Here is a 27632-nt window from a genome sequence, read left to right on the forward strand (position 1 = left end):
CGAGTTATGGTCGCCGGGCGAAAATCTGTTTCGAACTTTGGGGTCAATGACCTGCAAGGTCAAGGACACCGGACATATTCCTTCTTTCTCCTCTGGTCATTGTTTAATTGCTTTACTATCATTATTTTTGTTCACTACTACTGTGTTTCGGTTTATTATTTTACCACTGTTTCAGTCAATTTTAGTGCTGTTGATTATCTATTCTCTGCACTGTGCTATTTTTTCTATTCTTATTTGTTCATTTCTGTTGATTCTGGTTTAATTTAATTCTATTTGAAAAAAAAGCGAAGGTCAAATAGCTTAAGTAAATCTGGTTCACAACGCAAATAAAAATCAATCCGAGACGTACTAATGACCTGATAATAACCGTTATAGATGTCACTGTTTGTTACTAATTCTTATTACACCGTATACCATAACCGTAGTAAAACGCCATTGATCGGTTAAACGCACCAGATTGATCTGATTGAACGCGATATCGATTCGCCATTGAACGCAATATCGATTCGACATTGTCCCTAATCTCTTTATTCTTGATTCCTGCATGAAACAAAAGTATTCCAGTATTTTGAAATGGTTTCGTAGTCAAGTTCGAGAATACATGATCAAAAATATAGTTTTCCGTGGAAAATTTCAATTCTGACCACTGCAGAGCGTTTCAAGGTTACTCGAATGTTACAAAAATACAATCGTGACTCTTTTATATGTCACAACATCCATCTGAAACATTTTCTCATCTCACTGTCAATTCTTCAGTAGAATTTCGTGCGGCAGCTTTCCAGGGAGCCGTGCGTCGCAGGATGCCCGGTGAAATCGACACGGCGGTTCAAGAATCCAGCATCAACAACGAGGTTCACATTGCAGGGACGCCGGAGGACGCTGCCGGTGCCGTCAGGTGCGCAGAAGCGCCGGTGACCGGCGTCGCGTCGTCCGCGTCGGTCTCGCCGGCAGTCGTGAGTCGCGCGGCGTCGGTGCCGGTTCAGCGTTTCGCAATTCCCGGTTTCACGGTCGCAGGGAATCGCTAAATCAATCCTCCCCTTCCCCCAGAACCATTAACCTCCCGTCAACCTTCGTAACGATCCGCGCCGAGGTCCTCCACGTTGAAGTGGCCGAACACACGGTACACAACACGCCCGAACAGATCCCCTAAACTAGAGTCCCAGAAAAGGCACCAATTTGACTCGGTACAGTGGCCCCTTAAATGGTCCGATCGACTTCGGTGGACTTTTTCCGCAGCTGTCCATCAGACCAGTCGCCGACGATGTAACCAATCAAGAGGATTCCGTGGACAGGAAGATTTGTTTTGTGGGCAGGAAGATGGATGGTTCGAAGGAGGACGTCCTCTGATGAGGTCTACGAGCTACGTGGAATGATCAGGAGAGATGGACGGGACACCGACGTCCTCTAGCAGCGGCTACCCTCTGATCCAGGAGTACCTGCAGGATCTCGACGGGTGGTACAACGGTACGCAGGACAATGATTCTTCGAGGGGTGGTCAGCTGAACAACCAGCTCAGAAGAGATCCCCTGTACATCGTGGTCCCGGTGATCATGATCTACGTGGCGATCTTCGTGACTGGGACAATCGGCAACATCAGCACGTGCATCGTAATCGCGCGCAACAAGTTGATGCACACCGCGACCAACTACTACCTGTTCAGCCTGGCCGTGTCGGACCTGTTGCTGCTGGTCTCTGGCCTGCCTCCGGAGATTTACATGGTCTGGTGCAAGTACCCCTACATCTTCGGCGAAGAATTCTGTGTTTTAAGGGGTCTAGCCGGGGAGACCTCTGCGAATGCTTCGGTGCTGACCATCACGGCCTTCACCGTTGAACGATACGTGGCCATTTGTCACCCCTTCCTAGCGCAGACCATGTCGAAGCTCACCAGGGCGGTTAAATTGATACTTGTTATTTGGCTGGTGGCTCTGTGCTTTGCTCTGCCCATGGCTCTGCAGTTCGGGGTCGTGCAGCTCGACAAGGACCCTACCATTGTCAGCTGCACCATGAAGAGGGTCATCATACAACATTCGTTCGAGCTGTCCACGTTTTTGTTCTTCATCGTACCCATGAGTCTTATCACCGTGCTGTACGTACTCATCGGGCTCAAGCTCCGGAAGTCGAACATGATGAAGAGGAGTCACGGCAGCGGAGAGGGTGGCAGCTGCAGGAGTAATCCTGGGAGGTCCTCCAGGAGGGTGCTGAAGATGCTTGGTGAGTAGTGGCCTTTTTCGGTGGAGTTAAATTATTTTATTTTTTTGCGTTACTTTTCTTTGAATGGCAGGAAATGTTTTCGACAAAGTTCTGATGATTTTAAGTAGAGGTTATAAGGGTTGAAGAGGAGGTTAGACCGAGATTACCTTTCGTAATTGAGGGTTGTTTAACAAATTTTTAAAGGTAATCAGTTCTTCTCTGTTTTAAATTAACTTTATGCAGTGTTTTACATATTAGAATAGGAAGAGTTCTGAAAAGGGGTGAAATGTAAAGTTCGGAATATTTTTTTAGTTAATATTGTCAAAGGGATTGAGGGCAAGATAAATATAAAAGCGTGTGTGAAAATGTTGCATATTTTATTTTCAAATATACATATGCGATCTCATATAAAATATGGTATTTGCTGTTTATTATTTCAAATAATTACTGCACTCGGTCCTGGTGCTCAGGTGTTTCGGGGGACCTCTAATAATGAATTTTGCAGGGGAGGAAATTTTCTTTCGAAGTTTGTAGACTCGTAGAAATTGAATTAGATTTTGTGGCGAGCATAAGTTCGCCAAGAACTGGTTTGAAATATTAATCAGCAAATTTGAGGGAACTTTGTGGTTTATTGAATGAAGCTGTTAACGAAGGGATGAGGTCGTGGGTGGTATGACAGCTTCGTCGAACACCTACGGAATTATTGCTCTGCGCTAAAATTATCTACACACGTTCAACTATTCGCAAAACAAAAAAAAAAATTTGGGAATGTTCGTCAATCCATTAGCTTTTCCGTTTCCTTTGTTAATTTTCCTTATTCTAATGCGAATAAAATAGCATTATCATTAATATGGCAGCCAACGAGGCGCAAAACGTTGAAATTGTTGAAGAGCGATATGATTGATGAAATGTCTCTCCTGTTTCTCGCAAAACAGATGCAGACGATTTTTATGCATGATGCACATTTTATTGCATAAAGAAGAGCAGTCTGTTAATGATAAACGAGGAATTTAAATTGCGGAGGTGTTACCTTTGAACGAGGAATTTTTTTATGCAAATATTGTTACTGGGAAGTTAGTTTGCCAAGGCCCTCTGTTAAATGTATTTTTTAAACATTCTCTTATAAAAATTCATTTTCCAATCGTGCGTCAGTTCCCGTAAGGATTATAATTATATTTTCGAAGGCAATCACAATGTTTTTCTCTAACCTTCAGATTAAATGGAAGATTCATTCTGTCCGAGTGAAAATCTAAAATTTACGTTGAATAGCAAAAAATAATACAGGTTAATTAGAATCATTTCACAGCAGGATAAAATATTTTCCACCCCCAAAAGAGGGTTGCTCCCATGTCCTCGGTATAAATCCTAACCGTTTAGGAGGAATGTACAGTACAGCGTGACATGTAAAAATATTTTAACAAAATTAGGTCAATTACAATCGTCTTGAAACAGGTCGGACAAATTTCCATCCTCAACATAAAGGGATGCTTCCATTTCTCCAGTATGGTGTAGCTTATGAGCTCCAACTGCTTCGTAGCAACACCTAACATTGTCCAAAGTTCCATTCTCACGCGAACTTTAATTAAAATCAACAATTGTTACTACCCCGCACCCTTAAACACGTAGGAAAATATTTCTCTTTCGTTGGCTCGTACGTTACGAAGCGAAAAGTACAATAATCGGAATTGAGTCTGTTATTCCTACGAAAGGAATGATGTGGCGTCTTCCATAGCTGCCGGATAAATGATGATCAATTTAGTTGAAGCCCTCTGAATTATTCCGTGAGGAAATCAGTAAATCCCAGCGATGCTCCTCCTTCGGAAGCGTCGAATCATGAGAAGCTATAACAATTCGATTCGGCTGTGTACCATAATCGTACTATAAAGACGCGTTCATTTCCATTTAAACGGACCGGGCCATTCATTCCGAGGCCTGCGGAATACTTTCGGAAGATTTCGAGCCTCCCTTGAATTATTTGCCCTTTTAACTATACAAATTTTAACTGACCGGCTTCTTCACGCGGGCGTTGTCGCCGACGTCATTCAGACAGCTATTTCCAGAAGATTGACTCCTCCTGATATTATTCATTTATGTAGGTTAGCCCAGATTGCCTAAAATGTACGCCTCCGGATGAAAGTACTATTCCGCCCCTCGTTGGTTCAACCTTAATTTTAGCAACAAAAAAAAATACGAAAGTTAACTCTCATCCGTCGTTTGTGTCAATTTGGTACACTTTTCCTTGCTCCTTGTCGGTCAGAATTATTTTCAACTGTATCATCTTCCTGTATTTTATTTTTGTTAGTCCATTTTTACCTCATTTTATTTAGTTCAGTTTCACCTCAATTTATCTAGTTCATTTTTACCTCATTTCATTTAGTAAATTTTTATCTCATTTTATTTAGTTCATTTTTATCTCACTTTATTTAGTTTATTTTTACCTCATTTTACTCTTTTCGTTTTTACATCATTTTATTTAGTTCACTTTTACATCATTTTATTTAGTACATTTTTATCTCATTTTATCTAGTTAATTTTTGTCTCACTTTATTTAGTTTATTTTTACCACATTTTACTCTTTTCGTTTTTACATTATTTTATTTAGTTCATTTTTACATCATTTTATTTAGTACATTTTTATCTCATTTTATGTAGTTCATTTTCGTCTCATTCTATTTAGTTCATTTTTACCTCATTATATTTTTTCCATTTTTACATCATTTTATTTAGTTCATTTTTACATTATTTTATTTAATGTATTTTTATCTCATTTTATCTAGTTAATTTTTGTCTCATTCTACTTAGTTCATTTTTACCCCATATTATTTAGCTCCTTTTGTACCCTATTTTTGTTTGGTCCATTAAAGTTGCATGAACGGTTAAGATTGATTGAATTACATCTCCGTCGGCGTTCCATTTCGAAGGGCTATCCCAACTGCATTAGATACGCGTTAGGCCTTGAACAGTCCCACGCAAACCCTCACTGGCACATCATCATCATTCCTGTCACAATTATTTCACGCTTTGGTCCTCGTCTGACTGTGCACATCCGCGGCATTTACTTCCACGCGAGAAGACAGACCGACACACAAAGATCATCGAACACACGCTGCGTTGCATCATCGTCCGCTGGGTCGTGGATAATAGTATCCTCTCGCTGACACTTATTTGGTAAACAAAATCAAACGGACTCGTGGCGAACACGTTCGCGGCTCCAGAGTGGCGTCCCGTCGTGAACGGAATTTGTGTCAGCGATCGAATGTAATTCTAAACTTCGGCCGGATAACTGTACAGTGGACGCGAGGTGTTGGTAAACAAAGGAATTTTCCTTGTGTACAGCGAATAATTATTCGACGAATTCAACCCATAAATTAGAAATAATGAATATTAATTTAGCCGACAGTCTTTCGCGCGTATCAATGTTTACACAGGAATGTTTCACTTCGTTATATGGAAATTAATCAATTACGAGTGTTCTATATTTTTTTCAAAAACAATCAGAAATAAGCTCGCGCATTTTTATAAATTAATCTCCGCATTACCACACTGTATAAATTGACAGACAATCGTAATTCAACAGATCAACAGAGCATGTTAAAATACAGGATATTAAAATTTGTTTGTCGTTAACGTTTTTGAGATATTAGAAAATTGGAAAATTTTTTTGAGATTTTTGATCAGTACACGATTGTTAGTATATGGAATCGTCGAGCGTCGGGGAACAGAGGAAATTTCCTTGCCCGTTTCCAACGTTTCTCATTCGATGGCGACGGTAATTAATCACAAGGCAAGGTTCGCAGTCTCGACGCGAACAAAACTTTCCAATTAATTTGAAAGTCGCGCGAAGATCGCAGCCAATCGTCGTAACGCGCGCCGGGGCACGTGGCGGGCTAATTAGAAACATACAATTCGCATTGTGTGGGAACGAGACGTTACTTCCTTCGTTTTGATGGATCTGTTTTGGAGGTTCTCCTACGCAGTGGGAACGTTATCGTTAATAAATCGTAGAGAACTTTTGATAGAATTAAGATAGAACCATTTTTCTCAATCAAAGCTAGATCACGGGAAAAATACGGAAAAAGAATTTATCGGGAAAATTGCAGTAGAACCTCGTTCGTTGTCACCTCGGTTTTCGCAACCTCCCACCACTGGAAGTTCTGGAGCTCGTGGTGGGGATTGCTTTACATTCATTGGCTAGGGAGCGTAGGAAGTGGGGGGACAGATCCCGCGATTGGTTACCTCGATTTTTGCACGCAGACCGTTTCGTGCTACAAGCGAGGTTCTACTGTACTCGAGATGATCTTCCAGATAGAAATATTTTTTGAATCTTGCTAATTTCTTCGCTGTTCTAGGCTTTCAAAAAATCTAAAAAAAATTCTGGAATACGCATTAGAGTTCCTATTTTAATAATAGTTGGAGCATCAAACGTTTAAAGCGTTAATGTGAAAATAAAAATTTCAATCTGCACATGAAAGACCCAGGTTGCCCACGCAGGGTTATATTTTGATTAATATTCGTCTCTTACAGAGCACACGCAAACAGGCTCGTTGTCAACGTCATCAAACTGTCTCGTGTTCGCGTGATCATCCTGGAAACTTTATTCGAGATTCAATGGGAGTATGAGGCACATTCCTAAATGACAATGGAAGAATATGAAATCCCAAGCATTATTAATCTCCTGTTCCGAGACTGCTGCTAGTCGTGGAATCGCGGATCGCTTTGAAATTTTATTTGTAGAGGATTTACATGTTCCGGCACACGCCAACGGCAGGTTGATTGAAGATTGATGAACGCGCCGTTCCGTGAATAATTTTGACAGTGGACAATAGGTCGCGGGCTGCTCCGCGAATACGTAATGCCGATTTATTAACCTTCGGAACACTACAACTCGCAGCACGCTCATAATTATTCCAATGACTGTGTTCCAACAGATGCACGGATTTTTCCTCTCGAAGTAGGACGCGGCTTCTGTGTTCTTCAACCGAGATCATTTTCGATGCCCGGCTTCCGATCATCGCGCGTGATAGTTTTAATTACACGATTCCAGCATAAATCGTCGGCTGTGCATCTTTGACCTAGCACTCTTAATTGCGATGATTTTTAATCTTCCTTGGAAAACTATGTGTTTCACATGATTAAATACGAGAAATAAAATGCATTAAATGATCAAATGCGTTTCAACGTCTCCGTTCAAGCATGACGATTTCGGAAATGTCACCCTGTGCGAACGATTAATAAATTTCCAGCTGCATTTGCATACTTCCATTCAACGCTTCGTATTCACGTGGAAAATTTATTCGAATTTTGTTCCATCATGTTCGACGCGACTGCATGATCGAGTTGTGTTAGTTGCATCCTGTTTTTACTCGATATTTTTTGTTTCGACGCTGGACAATTTTTCAAATAATTGCAGAGAATCATCATCGCGAGTTCTTTCCGGAGATGTGCACGATAATTTTTTAATTTTCCACTCCGCAGTTTATTGCTTAATGCTCTTGTTTCGTTTTGGTAATTTTTCAATGTACAAAAATTTGAATATTCACATTTTTTATTTTCGCGTTCCATATATTAATGCTTCAGCCTCGCTTTGGCAACTTTTAATGTACAACAATTTGGGAATGTTTCAAGGTAAACAAAGTTAAATTGACTGAAATTTTTTTGATAAATCCAAACTATATTCAAGCGATCAGATTATTATTTAGAAGTGTAGCCTGAACGAGAATATTTATAGCCAATAACTTCATAATACGGACAGTCGAAACAATCTTAAAAATTTTTGCATACTCTTCAATGTTTCTCTTTGCTTCGAGAAGTACAAAAAACTAGCCTGGTAACGTAACTATAGTTCCATCTGTAGTGACGTCTCTGACTCACATATTTGCTCGCAGAGAGCCGTTCAAATTCGTGTTTATGTCGATGTCAGTTTATGTTAATAGTAACGGATAAGTGCATCGCGAAGAAATCTTAAGCGGTACAGACACGGGGGAATAATGTTTACCGATAAAGTGTAGACGAACGAAAATCCGGTTGTTCCTCGATCAAGCAGACCGATAAACGACGCGTCCCGTAGATTTCGTGCGCGGAGCAACAATAAAAGTCGAATGCGAGCATTAGAATTTCCAATCCCGCTAACTACAATACAGCCTGAAATTGCGCAGATGGAAAATTTCTTGCCACGGTTACCAACACCGTCGACTATTGCAAATCACTCGACAAAAGTGTTCTAGCCACTCGGACGATTAAGAGCCGGCAAAAAATTGATTTGCTCGTGTCGGCCGAATGAAAATAATGCAACGGCGGACGCGATTTTTGTATCGACTCGATCTCCACGTGCGGGAAAACTACGTGTGGAGATTTCAAGTTCGACAAAACGCGAACCGGTGAGGAACGATCAGTATCGCCAGATGCATCTGGTTTTTGTTGAAATGTTTTTCCGCTCGCGCGCGCGCGTGCCAGCCGGATTTTTCAAGCACGATTATGTTAAGCAAACGAGGCTCTCTCGCGTTACACAAATGTCGAACGATTTTCCGGCGGGGGAAAAAAAGGAAATTAACAGACAACTCGTGTCCGCATCGCACGCAGTCGGAGGAAGCGATTACATGCATTCGCCGTATTATAATTAGCCCGGCGACCTTTGGTAATGCACGCGAGTCGCAGTAATTTCCACGGAAAAGATCGATAATTATGAAGCAATATGATCGTGGCCGATAATCTGTAACGAATATAGCGACGAGTTTTCAGGGCTGAGGCTTTCTTATTTCAGCGGGATTGTTTGTTAATTAACTCGAAATCACATCGACTTATGCACCGCGCAGATGCCGTTATGGCTCTGGTTACAGGCACTTGCAGCGGTCTCCATTTTGTACGAGAACTCGCTCGAAAAACCGTTCGCGTCGAGAATCGATTTGTGCTCGAAATTTCTTCCAGTATTTCATGCCGATTGACAGCCATTTTGTGTTGTCTTGATCCGAGCTTGTGCTCACCTGTCGTGTGATTTATGTGGGGAGGATTTCGGAGTTATGATGAATCGTTTTATTATTTATTCGAGGGGTCCAAATCGCCTTTGTTCCCGCATTTTCACTAATTTCGTCGAGATCGTCCGTGGGAACCATATAACAATCGTATTATAAGTTAATGTTAGGAGAAATTGAGATATATCTGTTGAAGACGATACATATTTGTTTATTTGTAAGCAGTGTTTTTATTTTTTTATTTGAGGAACCACATTGGGATATTCTCACTATTTATAAACCTGTTCAAATCTTAAAATAATCGTGTTATAAATAACTGTTAATAGAGATCTATTAGTGGGAGTTAATAAATAATTGCTGCGTTTAATGACTCGACCTAACACAACGTTCAGAACACATTGTTGTTTACAGTAATAACTCCGTAAAATTATGTTTCAATTATGCATTCAAATGTGCTTTTTGCAGACCGTGCTTATGAGCAGTCTTCATTAACCACATTAAGATAAAATATACCCTTCCCGCGTGTCATGAATATTCTTTGCAAGAAAACTGCTGGAAAAAATGACTTATAGTCGGAAAAACAACAGGTGTTAAGACAGACTTGATCTGCAGTATCTCATCCGTGCGAATTGTTAAATAACTTAGTAAATCCAAAACATACATTAAGATGTAAAACATTCAAGTGTAATTTTATCATCGCGTTTGAGACCGTAGTAAAAAAATGTCCAGGAATTTTTTTAAAGAAGACCAACATGATCATTAAGCATGTTAATCTGAAACTTTGCATATCTCTTACAGCATATTTCAATAAAATGTATCTTGTCAGGTAAAACTACTGATTAATAAACTTGTCTTTCAAAAGTTTCGAATTTAGCAAACATCGACTCGATTCTCGGTGCGAGTGATATCGACTAGGTAAATTTTCAAACTTTTATGCAAACTAGGTTATTGGCCACTAAAACACCACGCGAACAACTCGCGGAAGTGCGATTTAGGGGAAATCGCGTTCAAAGTTCCACTGCCATAAAATTCCCGCATAAACCGATCGTTCTGCTTCAAGGAAAAATGATCGAATTTTCAGATACGCCTGTGGCACGTTCTAGCTTTATTTTTTAAACTTTATTTTTTAAATCTCGTTCTCTATTTGGAACGGAACTTCGTAGCCCGAGAATTACGAGATTTATAAAACTTTGCAACTTTGTTTTCTGAATATTTCTTTGAAAAATTCCCGGAAAACCATCGACGTTTCAGAGAGCCTCCTCTAATTTGCGCTAATTCATCTTCTATTTCTGTATAACGCGAATAAGGTTCGATCGTGTACAGTGCACGCAACCAGTAATGCAGCAATCGACAAATTCGCAGTAATAACCCCGTGAGCAAATGTTATTCGAATTTGATTACGTTTGTGCTACGCCACAGTCGTCGTTCTCCATTCAGCCGGCCAGAATGGAAATCGTAATCGAAATCGCGAACGCGCACCGTTGACCCATGCGCGCGTCATATGCCATATCGACAGCTCGCTACACATAAATTCGTTTTATTTTCACCAACTTCCGGAATGAGTTCATAGCTTATGGCTGAACCATGTCCGACCGCCGTGTTCGCGCCGTTGCGATTTCAATCGAGCATCGAATATTGTCGCAGGTCCGGATTTCCGGAATATAGCTTTGTCAGATTTTATACAATTTTTGGCACTCCGCGCTTTAAAACTTGCATTTTTTGAATTTTATGGTCAAAATCGTCAGAATTGCGTAAAAAAGAGTGCAAAATTTTTGGTCCCAGAAGGTGAAGTTTGTCCCATTTTTTTTTTTGCTGAAATCACATGCATGAGATCCTATTTTATTACTTATCGTTTGCGGATGTTTATGCAGAATTGTCTGCATAAATTGTACAAAACCGAAGCTGAATAAAAACATCATGCTCGCTTTAATGATTTTAATTGACTGAAGAGAACAACATTGATATTTTTAACTTGCTTTAATCTGCCCACTGCTTCAAACTGCACTTACTTATTCTTATCATAAATGCATAAAATCTGCAATCTGCATAAATGCTAAAGTGCCAAATGCTTACATGTTAATAAATCAGCAGCACTTATCCTACTTTGTGATGATTGAGCTGTGCGCAAAAGAAGTGCAATAATTTTCAAACATGTACTAATGTTAGGTTGTTACATTATATTGATTTATGAATTGTGAATGAAATTGTCGCTTTAAATAGTTTACTGCGAAATTCTCAACTCCTGATATTCGATTTTAAAAATGCTATTAAAACTATTAGATTCATGTTTTCTTCTCGTTTTCAACTTTCATAACAATATCCATAAAAACTTATGGTTGTGCGAAGATTCGCAGTCTGGTTGTAATCTTGTCTGGACATAATTTTATCAAGTGTGTTAAACTGTGTTATCTCATTCTCCTTGCTCTTCCCTTTTCTACTTGTTCCTCCATTTTCTGTTCTTATTATCCGATATTTTAGCGGATGCCTCCATTTTTACTTGTTATTTTAACATTTTACCTCCCTTAAAATTATTAATGTTTTTAATATCTGTATCATGTCTAAAAGAATTAGTTTCATTCCAACGAAAATTTTCAACGGAATCTCGCTAACAAAAATCGCTGTTGAAAAATTCATTGTTATGAATCAAGTGTTTACTATAATGCCCTTGCCAATACGTACATTGTTGAGACTCTGCACGTAACTCTTCTGCATTGTTTAACGCATTTGCGTTTTTATTTCCATAATACCATCATGGTTACATTGCTGTTTTCATGCATTTGGAACACAAATGAATGAGATTGCATTGCGCGTTGGCGTGGCACGTTAGTAATATATTTTTTATATGTCAAATTAAAATATTAATATTGAACACTACAGATATTTCACTAGCCAGGGTCCACGGTAAAATTTTCATCGCACCTGACGTAAAAACGATTTTAATTTTTCGTGAAAAGCGACAAAGGCTAGTGTACAATGGTTGCAGATGAAAAATTTCTTTTTTGTGCCTCCGGTTTTCGGGAATTGAATTATCTTCTAGAAAATGCACGGCATTGTAATCGGCATTCCGCAACAGTGGAACTTCCCGGTGTCGCTTTGCTTCCTGCGGGATAAGAACGGAATGAAATCATGCTTTTTCGAGGTGAAAATATTTAGATTGGTGTCACGCTTTTGCTATCCGGCGGAAAAATAGATGCAGTCGCGCCGAATAAAAAATGACGGTGCTCCTTCCAGCGAAAAGACCGTGATGAATATTAAATCGACTTTTACATCACATTGATAGCGTAACAAGTTGCGTCGTACGTAAAATAATGCAAAGCGTGCGTTGTTAACGGCGAACCGGAGCTTCTGTTTCGATGCGACGTAGGAATTCTAATTTCTTGCGAATTTCTTTTGCAAATGCAATTTCGAGTTTGTAAACACACTATTCTGGAATGGTCGGCGCACACATGCGAGCCTGCACACTTGGGGTATTAATAAATCGAAAGTAAACTGACTGCAAACTGAATTAGAAGTGACCTAGACCACTTCCACTCCGACAAACACAAAAGTTGGCCTTGAAATCATTGTTAATACTGTTTAATTGAATCGTCTGACCAAATTTATTATAGTTAGGAATTCACGGAAGGAGATCTTTTTAAAATTAATTGGACGTAATAATGATATGAGCTCAATATACAAAATAATGGTTGTCTTTATTTTGCAGAATTGTGGCAACAATTGACTATGAAATATAAAATGAGAATACACTGAACATGCTCGCGCAATTATGTTTTGTATATGTACGTTGGACTGAATATTTTAATCAATTTTATCGTCGATGGTATTGGACAGAATAATTTATAACTGAACGTTGGCTCCACGAGAAGACTTGCAAACGTTTTATGCAGCGGAGTATGCGAAATGCAACATGAATATTCTAACCCTAAGCAACGCCAGATTAAACCTTGCATAGTTACAGCAAATATTGAACAACCCAGATCAAACTGCACCGGTTACAGTTTGCATAAACGGGACTTAGAATTGTCTTGTGTTTCAACTACAATTGAACTATATTTAAACCAAAGTATCAAATCCGGCTCGATACAAATTCCCCATAACTATAACAAATTTGATGTGTACGTAATCCATACTAAATCTTATTGGCTATAATTTATCTCAATCCGAGTTAGACGCAGTAGACGTTCCGTTTAAGTCTGTGACACGCCTAATTATACGTCATTGCCTTTATGTACGTCAGTGTTATAGCTGGACGCCTAGTATACCGTAGCCTAGATTATACTCTTAAATATTAAACATACTAGATACAGGGTAAGGGACCCAATCATTACTGGGGTGCCAGTTACTGTGCCTATATTAATTATACTTATTTTTAAAGCGTGATGGATATTAAAAAAGGAGATACATAACATATACATTAACTGATTTTAATAAAAATAAATTTAATATCTCTTTTGTAGTATTCATTATCCTTTAGAAATAAGTATAATTAATATAGGCACAGTAATTGGGTCCCCTATTCTATATCTAGTATTATTTCTAGTATTATTTAGTATCTATTATCTATTATCTAGTATTATCTAGTATTATTTCGTTTATTTCGAAATAAGAAAATCTTTTTCTTCGTCCGAAATACGATGAAAGCCAGTCCCGAGCCGTCGCCTTATATCGAAAGAGAACAGCAGTGAAATATCGGCGTGGGTCAGAAGTGACCCGGCATAGGCCTAGAGGGTTAGGCACACTGTAGCTAAATGAACTCTCTCTCTCTCTCTCTCTCTCTCTCTCTCTCTCGTCTCACATTTGATCCATCCGAATCAATTACGTGCCATCAAGCCTAAAATTATAGGACAGTGTAGGGATCTAGATTCGTCGACGTTAGACGACGAGCCTAATCATCCCGGCGCTGATGCGCCATAGATGCCATGCGACTGTGATCGAGCGCGAGTGCGATGATAGTCACAAACGTGTCTCGGCATCGTGAAACTGGAACGACGCGCTCGTACGAGCATGTATAATTACAAAGGTTAACGAGGCTCGCTCGCGATCCGCGCGTCGCGAATGGATAAATCATGCGCGCGCCGCGCCGCTTTATAGTTTACCGTGATCGTTTAGGGTGTATCGTTACGTCGATTCTCAGGAACCGACACCTCTTTAATGGACCAGCTGTCGCTCGATCAGCCGTGCCGGGTAATTTTTGATCAGAGGGTTCCGCTTCATCAGAATTCCGAGTCATAGCCTCGGGAAATCCGATTTCGGCAATCAAGATCCAATTAGGCTGCCCTGGGTTAAGATTTCAGCTACAACGGTCGAAAACCGTGACGCCAGCGGCTGTTTATGTACGAAAAGGATTGGGGGAAGACCTGTCGGCAATATAATTCTATAAACAAATATTGTGATAGCTCTATGCAAATGTTCTAATCTTTCTTTTCAGCTCTCCGATAGAATTATTTCGCAAATTCAAATATTTTCCTACCGTTTCCCGGTTTTGGCATTGAACTTTCCCAAACGCTATTTAGTTTGAGAAAATGACGGATTTCGGAATTTTTTTCTTTTATAATTAGCGAAGTTATAGAAATATTTTTTTTAAGAAACTTTTTATGGTATTTCTTTATTCAAGGTACAGGTTACCATATAAGTCCTATGAAATCCGAATAAATTCTCAGTTTCGTGTAGAGCTCGGTAGTTCTAGTGTTATTAGTCCACATAACCCTTTTTTAGGATTAACAAGGTAGAGCAGGGCACGTGTGCCTCAATTGAGGAGTCGCCAGATGAGGGGACTTGACTCGAAGAGAGGGGAAAATGTTACCCCCTCCCTGCCAGTACCGGATTACTCACGTGACGTAGTGACGCATGCGCGACAGAGTCGAAACGCGTCACGTGACCGGGTCGTGGCGGAAGCGTGGGGGAATGGCGTCGTAGAAGGGGAAGGCAGAGTGGGGGGAGCAAGCGTTTGAGGGGCCCCAACCGTGCCCAGGCCCGAGTTAGAGTAAGAAACAGAAGACTAAAACTTTTGCATACACCTAATGACCTAACGTAATAGCAAATGTACAAATTAATTGACGTGTTGGTATAATGTTTCTCCTTATGATGTATCAACCCTTCCACAGGTGGGAGGCTTGAGATATTGTACATAATTTATGAAACAATGATATTTCAATACATTGTCTGTCTAATTTTACGTTTAAACAATTTATGATCGTTTTTGTTAAATAGAACCTTGAGTCGTGTCTAGAAGCAATTTTCTAGGGGAATCATCATAGTAATCGCACGACAATGTCTCCAACAGCGAAAATCAATATCGAAGATGAAAGGTTCAGTAGGAGATTCTGCCCTGTCCGATCTGAAACCGTAATTTCATTCTCCAATTTTTTTTTTCCAATATCCAAGTCTCCATCTGAACAGACTGTCGCCATATCTCTCGGAGCAATTATTATCTTAAGATATGGGTTAAGCTACTCTTTATTCCAGCCTACACTCTATGAAAAGTTCATAAAGCCTCCTACAATTTAAGCGCATTCTTATCTTCCTCATTTTTATGAAATCGAATATATAAATACTTTATGTTTTAATTACCCACCTGATAAATGGCAACAAGCCGTTACACGTAATGAGCTATGCATTACATGTAATTGTTGTTTATTATACAGATAAAGAAAATTGAAAAAGTGGATCAGGCGATAGGAAAGTACACGCTGATAATAAAAATAAACAGGCGTAATTAACACGAATTTGAAAAAGAAATACAACGTAACATGAGTATACATAAATGTGAATAATTATCGTTTCGAAACTAGTATTACAATTCCCTGTACAATAAACTACAATCAAAATGAAATTATATCAACATCAGATTTTTGTTACTTACGTCATAATGAAGAATTTATTGTTGAATTCGTCTATTCAACATAGTGTTTATTCAGCTACCTGTTGAGTGGCAACACTGACAACTCATTGCATAAAATGGTGAATCCGTAATTGTTGTTCATTTTAGGAATGGATAAGATTAAGATACTGAAGCGTCAATTATTTTTTAATCAACATAATAGTAACGCAAATTTCTGTTCGACTTGCTTTCGAGAAATTTAGTACTGCGCCTCCTTCAGACAATTTTCCATTTTTTTTTGTCTTGTTTCTTCAATTAAGTATCAATATTTACTAGAATTTAAATGATTTACAAATCGACCCAATATTACTGCAAATTTCCCTCCGCCGTCGTCACTTGATCTTTGCAACGTTTCGCAAAGAAAACCCGGCGTCCTTGAAGAAATTTCAAGTACTTCGTGCGGACAATTTTTTCTGCTCCGCGTTCTTCTATCCGGAAGAAAAATGATGGAGATTAAAAAGACAAAATGGCGTTCGCCTCAATAACTTTTTCCAGTGTGCCGAAAGTGGTCGAGGAAAACCAGTCGGTCCCGGTTGGAATTCCGCCCGAACGGATTATAAATGTTTAAGCAAACCACTTTCGCGTTAACGAGCCAATCGAGGGCGTAATTTCGTTAGCGTAAAAACTCGAAAGTTTGCCGAGGAAGGGAAATCATCGGTTATCGCGGCGCGCCGGTGCAACGCAGACTATATCACGGATGTATAGCGTCGTAACGAATGGCGGAACCGGGGTTGGCTCCATTGTTTACGGATGCAACGGTGGCGGAACAAGTAAGCAAGTTGCCAAGGTCGAAGGAGACGCGGAATTCCATGCAATTTATACGAGAAGTTAAGCCCCGCGAAAGCGCACAAATTATTCTTCGACCTCGAAGCGATTATTAACTACCTACGATAAGCCTTTGATCCTGCCCCGCTCGAAATTGCGACCATGTGTGCGCTGATAACAGAATTCCCATATAACCCACCCCTTTTATTCGCGTTTTTTACCCTTCCTATTGGATCCGTTGGGATTTCTCGATGTAATTAATTACACTTATTTCGGTTTAATTTAAACATTTTTTTGTACAAATTGAATTTGCAACAGGCCATTAGATAGGTTGTCCAATGAAAATACTTTGTGCCAATTTTCAACCCTCTATGTCGACATGGGTGGCAGGGATGGGGTGACGAAGAAAATCTGGTTTTTCGGTAATTTCTCTTAACCTCTTTAGCTGAAAATTCTGAAAAAAGTTAGGCATATTTTAGCTAATCGAATGCAGACCTGTGAATTTTTTCAGAATTTTGAGCTTCGGAAGCGAATTTAAAAGAATGAAAAAATCTTTGAAATGCCGATTTCTTGTAGAAATTACGAGATACTAAGTTTATATTTGTACAGTTTTAGCATCTCTTCATGGTTGTTAACATATAATTTGTCCAGATTTTTCAAAGTGGGGCACACAGTTAAAAAAATGAAAAACCGGTGTTTTTTCCCGTTTACCAATGAATATGGATTCCCCGCCTTAAAATATACAAATTGTTGAAGCACGATGCAAACTCTGTCCAACAATTAGTGGTTGCAAATCGTTTTTTCCAGACGGTTTTTTGCAGCCCAAAGGACGGAAGATGATGAACGCGTTTCGTTCGACTAGAATTTTTTCTCGCTGTAATTAGACACTGTTTACGAGTCAATGACAAATGATGCCACATGCAGTGTGCATAAAATAAGAACTAATAAAAAATCGTCGGGTCTTGGTCGTGCAGAGGTACAAACTAATTACTGCAAGGTTCGTTAACTGATGAATATTGATAATATTCGTTCGTTAGATGTTATTATTTCTTTCTTTTGGGTGGTCTTTTTTTCTCGACGTGTATTGCAGTGCGCTTTTTTATTATTTATTATAATTTGCGATCCCAGGGGACATCGAGTAGACAGAAGGATCGATAGAAATGACGAAAATGGAAAATCGAGGTCGCCTGTTAACTATAGTGGCACAATACTGGAGACAATGGCGTTCGTTACGAGAATTGCGATAGTAAAAAGGAAACAGTGTGTTTTTCACGTTGACATGATTCAACGAAAGCAAAAAATGCGCGGACACGCCAGTGGTACATTCAGATCAATTTTTTCCCTGTAGATCGTCGTGATAACAAACGTGCTCCGATCTACAGCAGCGTAACGATTATTCGAAAAACGATTTTTCGAAAAACAGCCACAGATAAATTCCAAATAATTCCCAGGAAAATGTTAAAAATTATTCTTAATTCGCAGCTAGATAGTTCAATGGGAAAACCGCGAAAACGTGACCATTGTTGTTAAAAAGTTGTTATCTGTAATATGTAAAGTCGGTCGCTATTAGGATCAAACGCGGAAATTAATGCGCCGTCCGTGATCTTTCGTTGCGCCTTTTTTGTTCCAGGTTAATTTGCAAGATTATGGTATTTATGTATGTATGTATGTATGTATATTTAAGTGGACAACTCCGTGGACAATTAACTCATTAGGATCTGACGTTGCGTAAACGCAACATTTCACTAGCTGGTTTTTTCGTTCCGCTGCATTTGCATTATTGGGTTCCGGTGCGAACGGTGCAGTTGCAAAAAGGGGACTTCCTAGACTCGCTTATTGTTAATGTATTTTTCGCGGCTATGCCTGAGTGTCGAAATATTTTGTTGGTAACTGTGTCCTCCAGAAACATCATTGACAAAATTTTATTAAAACGAGCCAAATTTTATGATTATATAATTTCTTCTTTCCAAATTACGATTTAAAGTATCTATAATTATTAAAAAATCGAAAATTTGAAGTATTCTTTGAAGGCATTGTACTCGAAAATCATTCTAATTTAATACTCGGACTGTAATGGGTTGACAAGCAATGTCGGAGATATTTACTCCCGTTTTATTCCTGCGCTGCCATAAATGCCCCCTCATCCCCCCACCCCACCTTTTAAAGGATTCATGACGTAAAAGCGGAGCCCGTGGTTGAACGTTAAAAAATGGCTTCGGAAAGGAGCTGTCGTTTTAATCCGACTATAAAGTCACACGCTCGTCACGTGATCGGAGGCTCTGTAGACAATATTCCGCGGTTATATGTGCCTATATCAATTCTTCGCGGTCTATCATCAACCAGGCGATGAACGCGAATCAATAACGAACGCACGTTCGCGTAGCACGCTTGATCATCTAGAAGATATTGCATCGGCGAGACATCAGACGCAATATCACTGCCACTGAGGCGAAACTGCACTGTTTGCTAATGTTTCCATATTGGGGACCTAATTGCAGACCTGGTCGAGCTTTCAGTGTCAATTTCAGAGGTTGATTGATATTTTTACATTAATTTTAATTTCAGACAAATTTTTCTGCTCGTGCAGCAGGCACACAAAACACCATTCTTCTTATTCTTTCTATTCCACACAATTCATTTAAAAGTAAATTTAAACCTAAAATTCCTCTAAGATTAAATTTAAAATTAAATGATTATAAAAGCTCCTTTAAATTAATTTTATTTTGTATAACTCTTTTAAAGTTAAATTTAAACTTGAGATTCCTCTAAGATTAAATTTAAAATTAAATTATTATAAGAGCTCCTTTAAATTAATTTTATTCTATACAACTCTTTTAAAATTAAATTTAAACTTGAGATTCCTCTAAAATCAAACTTAAAATTAAATGATTATAAAAGCCCCTTTAAATTAATTTTACTCTATACAACTCTTTTAAAATTAAATTTAAACTTGAGATTCCTCTAAAATTAAATTTAAAATGGAATTATTACAGAGACCTTGTCAACACTGAATTGACATACTCAGCTTGAAAACGTTAAATAGTTGTTTTTTAAACTAGGTATTCTGCCAAAAATATTAACGTTATTACCTATTTATAAAATTTTTTGAATATTCTAAAAACAAAGAATAATCGCAATATTTGCTTCGAACGTCATCTAGCAAACTAAATAGCGAAGAAAAAATATAAATAGAGAATAAGCTAAAATAAATGTTAAAAATGTAGTATAAAACATCTTGTCACCACGAAATCTAATAAATGATGGAACAGGAAATGTTCTGTTTCTCGAGTTGATTGCCAGTTCAGGTCTCGTGCCACTCACGAAATCCTCTTTCCCGATGTATCGATAGCACAGGAAGCAGTTAAACTTCCGAAAACGTCGGGTCGTATAGTAAATCGAAGTCTGGGAACGTGCAGATCATATTTACTCGCGGGAAACTTCCCCCGAGTTGGCGGAAAAGCAGTGGAAGTTAGGCAAAAGTCGGGCGGTGTGCTAACGAGCTAAGATTGCCGAAACACGGTTTCTTCCTTGAGCGAGCAACAAGACGGATAACTTGTTTGCAAGATGCTCTACGTGACTCGTGTAAACTCCGCAGGAACGTTCGACGTCGGCTTGATAAATTCATGGATCAGCGGAAACGATTTTCCCACGGGACAGCGGCTGGATAAATTATGTTTGCAGCGAACGCCCCGGAATTTTTCCCAATATAAATATCTCGGAGTTTTCGCACCGCAGTGTCAATTGCTGTGTTGCTATTTTCGAATCGACGGTGCGTAATTCGAAACACTTCATTCGCTTTTTCTAATCGTATCTTAAGAACTATATTTTTCTGTGAGGGAGGTGGTAACTCCTGGTTCTCAATTTGTGAGAATATTTTTTGAAATGATTTTTAATCAGCTTCTATCTTCGTTAAAACATTTAATATTTATTTACTTAATATCATTCAACAGTTCCCTTATTATTTTAATCGATAGGTCTCCAATCCATTACTCTCAGTTTTCAAGAGAATTTAATTTAGAAAAAGAAAATCTTAATTTTATCAATTTACTCTGCTTCAACCATAAACGCTACAGGAGTGATACTTGTGTGAAAAAATTCTATAAACCCTCCCTAAAATGATGACATATTTTTTTTATATTATGCACATCCCAATATATATTTTAACAACATTTACTGACAGCGAGATGCTTTTAATACAAAACTGCATTTTTCGCGAACCTTTTTTAATTAATTCTGCAAATTAAAAATACCAGGAAAAATTTAACTGCCTCGTGCTGTAAAGCCAGACGTTTTCGCTTTGGAAATTATGCTAAAAAGCTACGATGCTAATAATCGAAAATGGTTTAACATACGAGAGTTCTATAACTCGATGTTCAACAGAATTTATTTTTCGTGGTGAACTTAACAATTTCCGTCCCTTCCGTGCATTAAATTTCCGAACACATCGGAAGCCTCAAGAATAAATAATATGAAGCATTGGGACCAGCAGTCGAATCCAAAATCGAAAAATGAATAATTCAAGGAAAACATAATCGTATATATATAACGCGTAAATGCAATAACCGCCCCTCACGACCAAAGCAGCATATCAATTCCCTCCTCTGCATATTTTTTAGGAGTCAAAATGGTGTCACTTCAGCGGAAACTCTTATCCGAACAGCTGTTGTCTCCTTTTTTTTTCTCTAGCATTTTATCGCTTTAATCCCTTGCAAACATGGGACCGAGAGCTGCTATCGTTGAAAAATGACTGTACATTTATGTGAACTTCCGTTGAAATTGAGAAACGAGAACTTCCGCCCCCTTACTTTGTACAAATTACCGCGGGATTTGAAGAAGTTACGAGGAAGGGGCGTTTTTTCGGACGAATGCCTTCCAATTCGGCTGTGTCGGTGTGATAAATAAACGTTTCCGGGGACGGGGAACGTTCGAGCATGAGTTTCGTGTCGAAATTTTGAGCCGTCGATTCATTACGTTCAGTGGAACGCGTGGAAACTGCCGGCGTGTCTGGTTATGGTTGTCCGTTTCTACTTCGCGCAGAACCAGTAATATCCTCTGTGGACTGTACGTACGAATTCTTAGATATTTTTAATTGAAGTCAAATATAAATTTTCTTTATCTTAATTTAACAATTTTCCAGGATTTTTATCCGTTCTGCTCAACAATTTAATTTCTGAATGGAAATTATAGTCCACTTTAATGGTTCGTCTTTTAAAAATTTCTCGAGTTTCTTAAGATTTAAAATCTAAACATTTTTAAGTCTCTTAAAAATAAAACTTTTGCGGAATATTCCTCAATTGGAGTTTGCCGGAAGAATTTTGGGAGTCAATTAACGAAATTTAATGGAAACCATAATGTCCTGGTCCGAGGATATTTGCCCACTGTGGGAGGCGCGATTAATAATCGACGCGAATGAGAGTCTGTAATTGTGTAGTTGACCGTGTGACGCGACCTCTCGAAAGAGGTCGATCGCTGTCAATCGACGCTGCGATAACGCGTTCTTTACGAGATCGTTTTCGAGCGCAGCCGTCTTAATTTCATCGGGTGACAATTCGCAGAGATGATTAGGGCAACCGACGAATTTACGATAGCGTTTCGTCTCGTTATCCCTTGTCCCGAGTGCCGTTCGGAACACCCTCCACGCGGGAAAATTGAATCGCTAGTTTCTCAATAATATCTTGGCCGAACGGAGAAGCTAATAGGAGAAATAGTCTGCGGGTTCCACGAAATGATTGACCGGCGGATGAAATGATCGCTTCTGTGACGTCGTCTTAGATTAACTCACCGTTGTTCTAATTCTTTCATTAATTTTTCCGCCGACTCCTAATATTTTTTTATTTAAGCAATTTCATCTCAGTCTCGACTTACTTCGGGTTACATTACATGCAATTACAAAGTTAGAAAAATACAGAATATCATATGTCGGAGACCACACAATTTTGTGTTAAACTTCATCTTGGCAACCCAGAAATTCTCCACTTTTTAGTAGATAATCCTGTTCGTCTTGACGAGGAAATGCCAAAAATCGAAATTTTAAGGCGAGGAATTATCTGGTTCAAAAGTTATGCGTGTTTAAAGTTGATTGATTACACTTTGTTCTGGGGCAAGCACAACAAGACCAGGATTTTGGTTTAGGGGACACGTCGGTCGACACGGAGAGGTGATTTTTGTTTAATAGTCCATAGATACAAACTCCGCGCTTAACGTGTTAAAATTGCTCAACTTTAAACACGCATAACTTTCGAACCAGTGATTTCCTCGTCTTGAAACTTCGATTTTTGGCATTTTCTCGTCAATATGCACAGGATCGTATAGTAAAAAGTGAAAAATTTCTGGGTTGCCGAGGTGAAGTTTAACCCAAAAGTTTGATTATTCCTTATTTTTAGATTGATAAATTACAACTTTGTAGGAACGAGTATATCGTGTTGCAAATTGCTATTGTACGTAATGTTACAATTTTTACTTGGTGTCCTAGCATCATAGTGAAGCGTAGGAAACGTGTTGAAAACAAGACAAAAAGAAAGAAACGATAAATTGCTTCGAGTAGAAAACTCCATGATCAGATTACCCTAATAGCGAATTAAAGACCAATTAAACTTCACTCAGACACTTTCCTTCTATTTACTTAAGACGGATAATTTCATCTTCCAATTGCAACAAACTGAACGTCTCCATTACCAGCGACGTGTTTTAATCAGGTTAATTAGCTTCCGAGGTTTTAAACCGTTTTGAGTTTCTTCGAAGTTAGACAATCTCGCGAGGTTGCCGTGATTTGCGAGAGAGATTTTCCGAGTGCAATTTAAGTTCGCCATCGGAGTGTTTCAAAATGGCCGTGATTTAACATAAGCATAGCGATTTATCAAACCATTCAGACGATGAGGCAAAATACGAAGAAAAGTACGCGTAATATAGCGCTTTCGGTGCATTTATGCTCCACACTTATCACTTCCAGCCAGAATAAGAGGATGTTATAATTAGTTTAATTACTCTGCGGGACAGGGAACTGGAAAGTTCAGGGAGACGGTAAATGAAACAGCCCCTTTGATTGTTATAGCGTTCCATTGGAGATGGTAATGCAATTTTTTAATGTAATCATAAGATTTGCAAAAATTGGTAACAGATAGAGGCAACAATATTGATTACAGTCAGTAGAAGTTACTGATAAAAGTACCGATAAAGTTACTTTTCATTAAGCTATATATAAAATCTGTTACAGTTGCGGTTGTCATAGCGTTTTTCATCTGCTGGGCACCGTTTCACGTGCAACGGTTGATCGCCGTTTATGGGACCGAGGCGGATCACATAACGTCAAATAGCAAGGGCATGGCGTTCCTCTATCTTTTGATGACCTACACGTCCGGTGTTCTTTATTATATGTCCACGACGATTAATCCGATCCTGTACAACATCATGTCGAACAAATTTCGTGTGGCTTTCATGGTGAGCAACGTTACAGTTAAAGAACATCTACAACCCCAGACCCATCATGATGGAAAATCACCATCGCGAATTACAGAAGAAAATGAAGCTACAGTTTAAAAACAATCACCTGCTAGAATCGGCTGGCCTTGATTTTTTCCATTGACTTTTATAGCAACCAGTCCGTTTCTGCATCGAATCTGTTAACAACACTCTGGTCGCTTTATGTCCGCAGGAAACATTATCGAGGAGTTGCAGGATCCCAGGCCTGGCAATTCGCAACGAGCAAAGGTCCTACTCGAGCCTCTCCAGGTCTCAGCAGCGAGCCATGGGCGCTTATGGTTCCAGGACAGTGGGCACAGCTGGGACCGGCACAGTGGTCCACGAGAGCACCGAGTGTTCAGGCAACTCTGTGAAAGAAGACAGCCCCAAGCAGACGACATCTTTAATCGAACGCGTCGCGATGGACTCGCAGAGCGTCCGCGACGACTTCGAAGCTAAAAACAAGAGCCGGGAGGTCAGAGGTCGCGAGGTCCTGGAAAAGGAGGATCGTCCGATCGATGGATCGTTGAGGTTTCACAGGAATAGCGGACCTAAGAGGCGAACGCCGGCGAGGTACGCTGTGAAGGTTTCGAATGTGGACGGATCCGGGAAGAAATGGTGGCGGCTGTTAAAGTGGTTTCCTGGTTTAAAGTCCTTGAAGCTGGCCGGAAGGACCACCTACGCTGTCCCGGAAAACCGTATCCTGGAGAACACCGAGCTCCGCAAGGAGGAGTTCTCGATGACCATGTGGAACGCGCAAGAAGAAAACGATCAGAGACCCGTTTGAAGCGCGAGGGACGCTGACATACTTTATTCGTGATAGGCCCGAGAGGATTGGACGCAAGTTGTGTGTGAGATGCAGGATAATTGACGGAGGGGGTGACGATCGGTGTTTACAGTATAGTGATGGACCGTAGATCTCTGTGTCATGCTGAGAGATTACTTGTTTCACTCTTGTATTATAAGTGCTGGTGTGATCTGAGGTTGAATGAACGATCTGCGACCGACGAGCTGGCGTTTGACGGCGTTTGATGGAGTTTGATGGCGTTTGATGGCGTTTGACGGTTGTCCTAGGTCATCTGATCTGTGAAATGATGTCTGATGGTTGGGTGTAAGCAAGTTTGAAGAAGTTTGAGTAGGTTTGGCAGACTGAGGAGACTTGATTTGACGATTAGTTTTGCAAAAAGAGAAATCAACGATGAATAAACTGCGGATTCATATACAAGATACAAGTTGTCTGTATTAATTGCATTTGATGGCGTTTGACGTTTGTCCTAGGTAATCTGATCTGTGAGATGATGTCTGATGGTTGGATATAAGCAAGTTTGAGGAAGTTTGAAGAAGTTTGAGTGGGATTGGCAGATAGAGGAGACTTGATTTGACGATTAGTTTTGCAAAAAGAGAAATCAACGATGAATAAACTGCGGATTCATATACAAGATAAAAGTTGTCTGTATTAATTGCATTTGATGGCGTTTGACGTTTGTCCTAGGTAATTTGATCTGTGAGATGATGTCTGATGGTTGGATATAAGCAAGTTTGAGGAAGTTTGAAGAAGTTTGAGTGGGATTGGCAGATAGAGGAGACTTGATATGAGACTTGATTATTTTGAGTCTCGGTTGTACGACTTCAAAAAAGAGAAATCAATGATAAACAGACTGCGGATTCATATACAAAAAGTTGTCTGAATTAATTGTAATTCGCGAATGAGAAGGTAGAGCATGTTGAACAGTTTAACGCCATCTCGTCGTGTCAGGTCGACTTCTCGATGTCGCCGAAAACTTTCGAGCGTTTTTCCGCGGTCGAGTGACGTCAGCCGCGGGACTCGTTAATCCGGACGAATGACGAGGAATCACGAGCTGTAGTTTACTCTGAAAGTTCTGTCGGAGTGATTCGGCGGCTTAGCCCCGAGCTGCTTCAAGCATCAAGAAGACTGATCCTTATTAAACGTATTTTTCACGAGCAAAAATCGGATCGTGATCCCGATCGTTCGTTTAGACACGGTTACCCCGTCGGATATCCGCGGTATCCGTGGTGGTCCGTCGATAATCGTTGGTAAACAGAGTCATTGTAAAGAATAACTATACATACTATACGCCTCTATACGTTGCTGACATCGATAGCTGTATATACAGCGTGTCATGTTCTCGTTTAACCACGCAATTATTACTTAAATATTATTCGAAGAATTGTTTGAAAAGCAAAAACTCGTTTTGTTTCAAGGGTGAGAGTTGATCAGCATAATTTAGCAATTTGGGTAAAAACATTTGGGTAAATAAATGTATTTCTTTTTCATTTGCAAGAATAGAAATCACTATGAGATCTTGAAAGTGACCACTTAAATAAATCTGAATTTTTGTTTTATTTTATTTGAAATACTCGTTTGAGGGATGTATAGATCGGGGGATGATTGTGTAGTGTTAATTGGAGTGGGACACCCAGTATAAGAAATGTGACAATGGAGTATGGCCAATATTACCGAAGTCATAGATATGTCGTTGTTATTTTAGTTTCGAGTGTAACGAGATCTTCCGCGGATGGGTTCAAAATGACGACCGGATTTTCAGAATGTGATATTATTTATTGTGTGACCGTTAGAACTGTAAATTATCGCCGTTGTTTCAAAAGTAGATACCTACCCGCTTGGCACCAGCGTGCGCTCTTCCGTTTGTGTTGTTTGTAAGTCGATGTATTTTCATTAATAATATTTTTGATAATTATCAAACAAAGTTTCCCGTTTATTTCCGCAACCCTAACCACCACTCGCGTCGTACATCTCAATCTGGTAAGATAAATCGAGGATATTTGGCGTCCGTAATTAACGCTGACAGAGATCGATGGCAGTGTGCCAATTGCAGGATATCGATTTTACGTGACCGGATATGATAGCACAGTGGTACCTTTCGATCGAAACTTTACGTAAATTTCTTAAATAAACGATCAACTACAAAGTCAATAAACAATTTACCAAGTTGAAAATTACATTCGTAATCTGTAATTTTCTAGCTTTGATTACTGAAATTATATGATTTACGCTCCTTGTCAGTTAAGATTGTTAACTTGACACGAAGTGTATAATTTATAAATAAATATTATGTAAAATTCAAAAATAACGCCATTCAACATAGTGGCAAAGCGCTCAAACTGGTAGCCGATTGATACCAACAGATGGTAAGTCTATAGTCGTAGGAAATCAAGGTTAGATGATACCACAGACAAAACAGATTAATTAACTTACGTATTTTTCTGTCACACGTTCGGGGAGATCTAGAGCCCTTTTACAATTCCGTGTCAAATATTGTGAAACTAATACCGTCAGTTGGCTGTTCTATTTGGGTAGAGGGCGCAAGAGAACCGCTGATTTTTAGCAA

At 39.3% G+C, this 27632-nt stretch overlaps 1 protein-coding gene across 1 annotated transcript; it reads left to right on the top strand.

Moving 5' to 3' along the window:
* Positions 1 to 948: 948 nt before the first annotated feature.
* LOC143354473 (pyrokinin-1 receptor) lies at positions 949 to 26990 on the top strand. The gene is made up of 3 exons (XM_076788597.1): positions 949 to 2211; positions 24017 to 24240; positions 24455 to 26990. Exons 1-3 carry the CDS (start codon positions 1383 to 1385, stop codon positions 25046 to 25048), a joined length of 1647 nt encoding a protein of 548 aa, XP_076644712.1. The 5' UTR covers positions 949 to 1382; the 3' UTR covers positions 25049 to 26990.
* Positions 26991 to 27632: the final 642 nt, after the last annotated feature.

This window comes from Halictus rubicundus, chromosome 5 (genome assembly GCF_050948215.1).
Source record: "Halictus rubicundus isolate RS-2024b chromosome 5, iyHalRubi1_principal, whole genome shotgun sequence".
Lineage (NCBI taxonomy): Eukaryota > Metazoa > Arthropoda > Insecta > Hymenoptera > Halictidae > Halictus > Halictus rubicundus.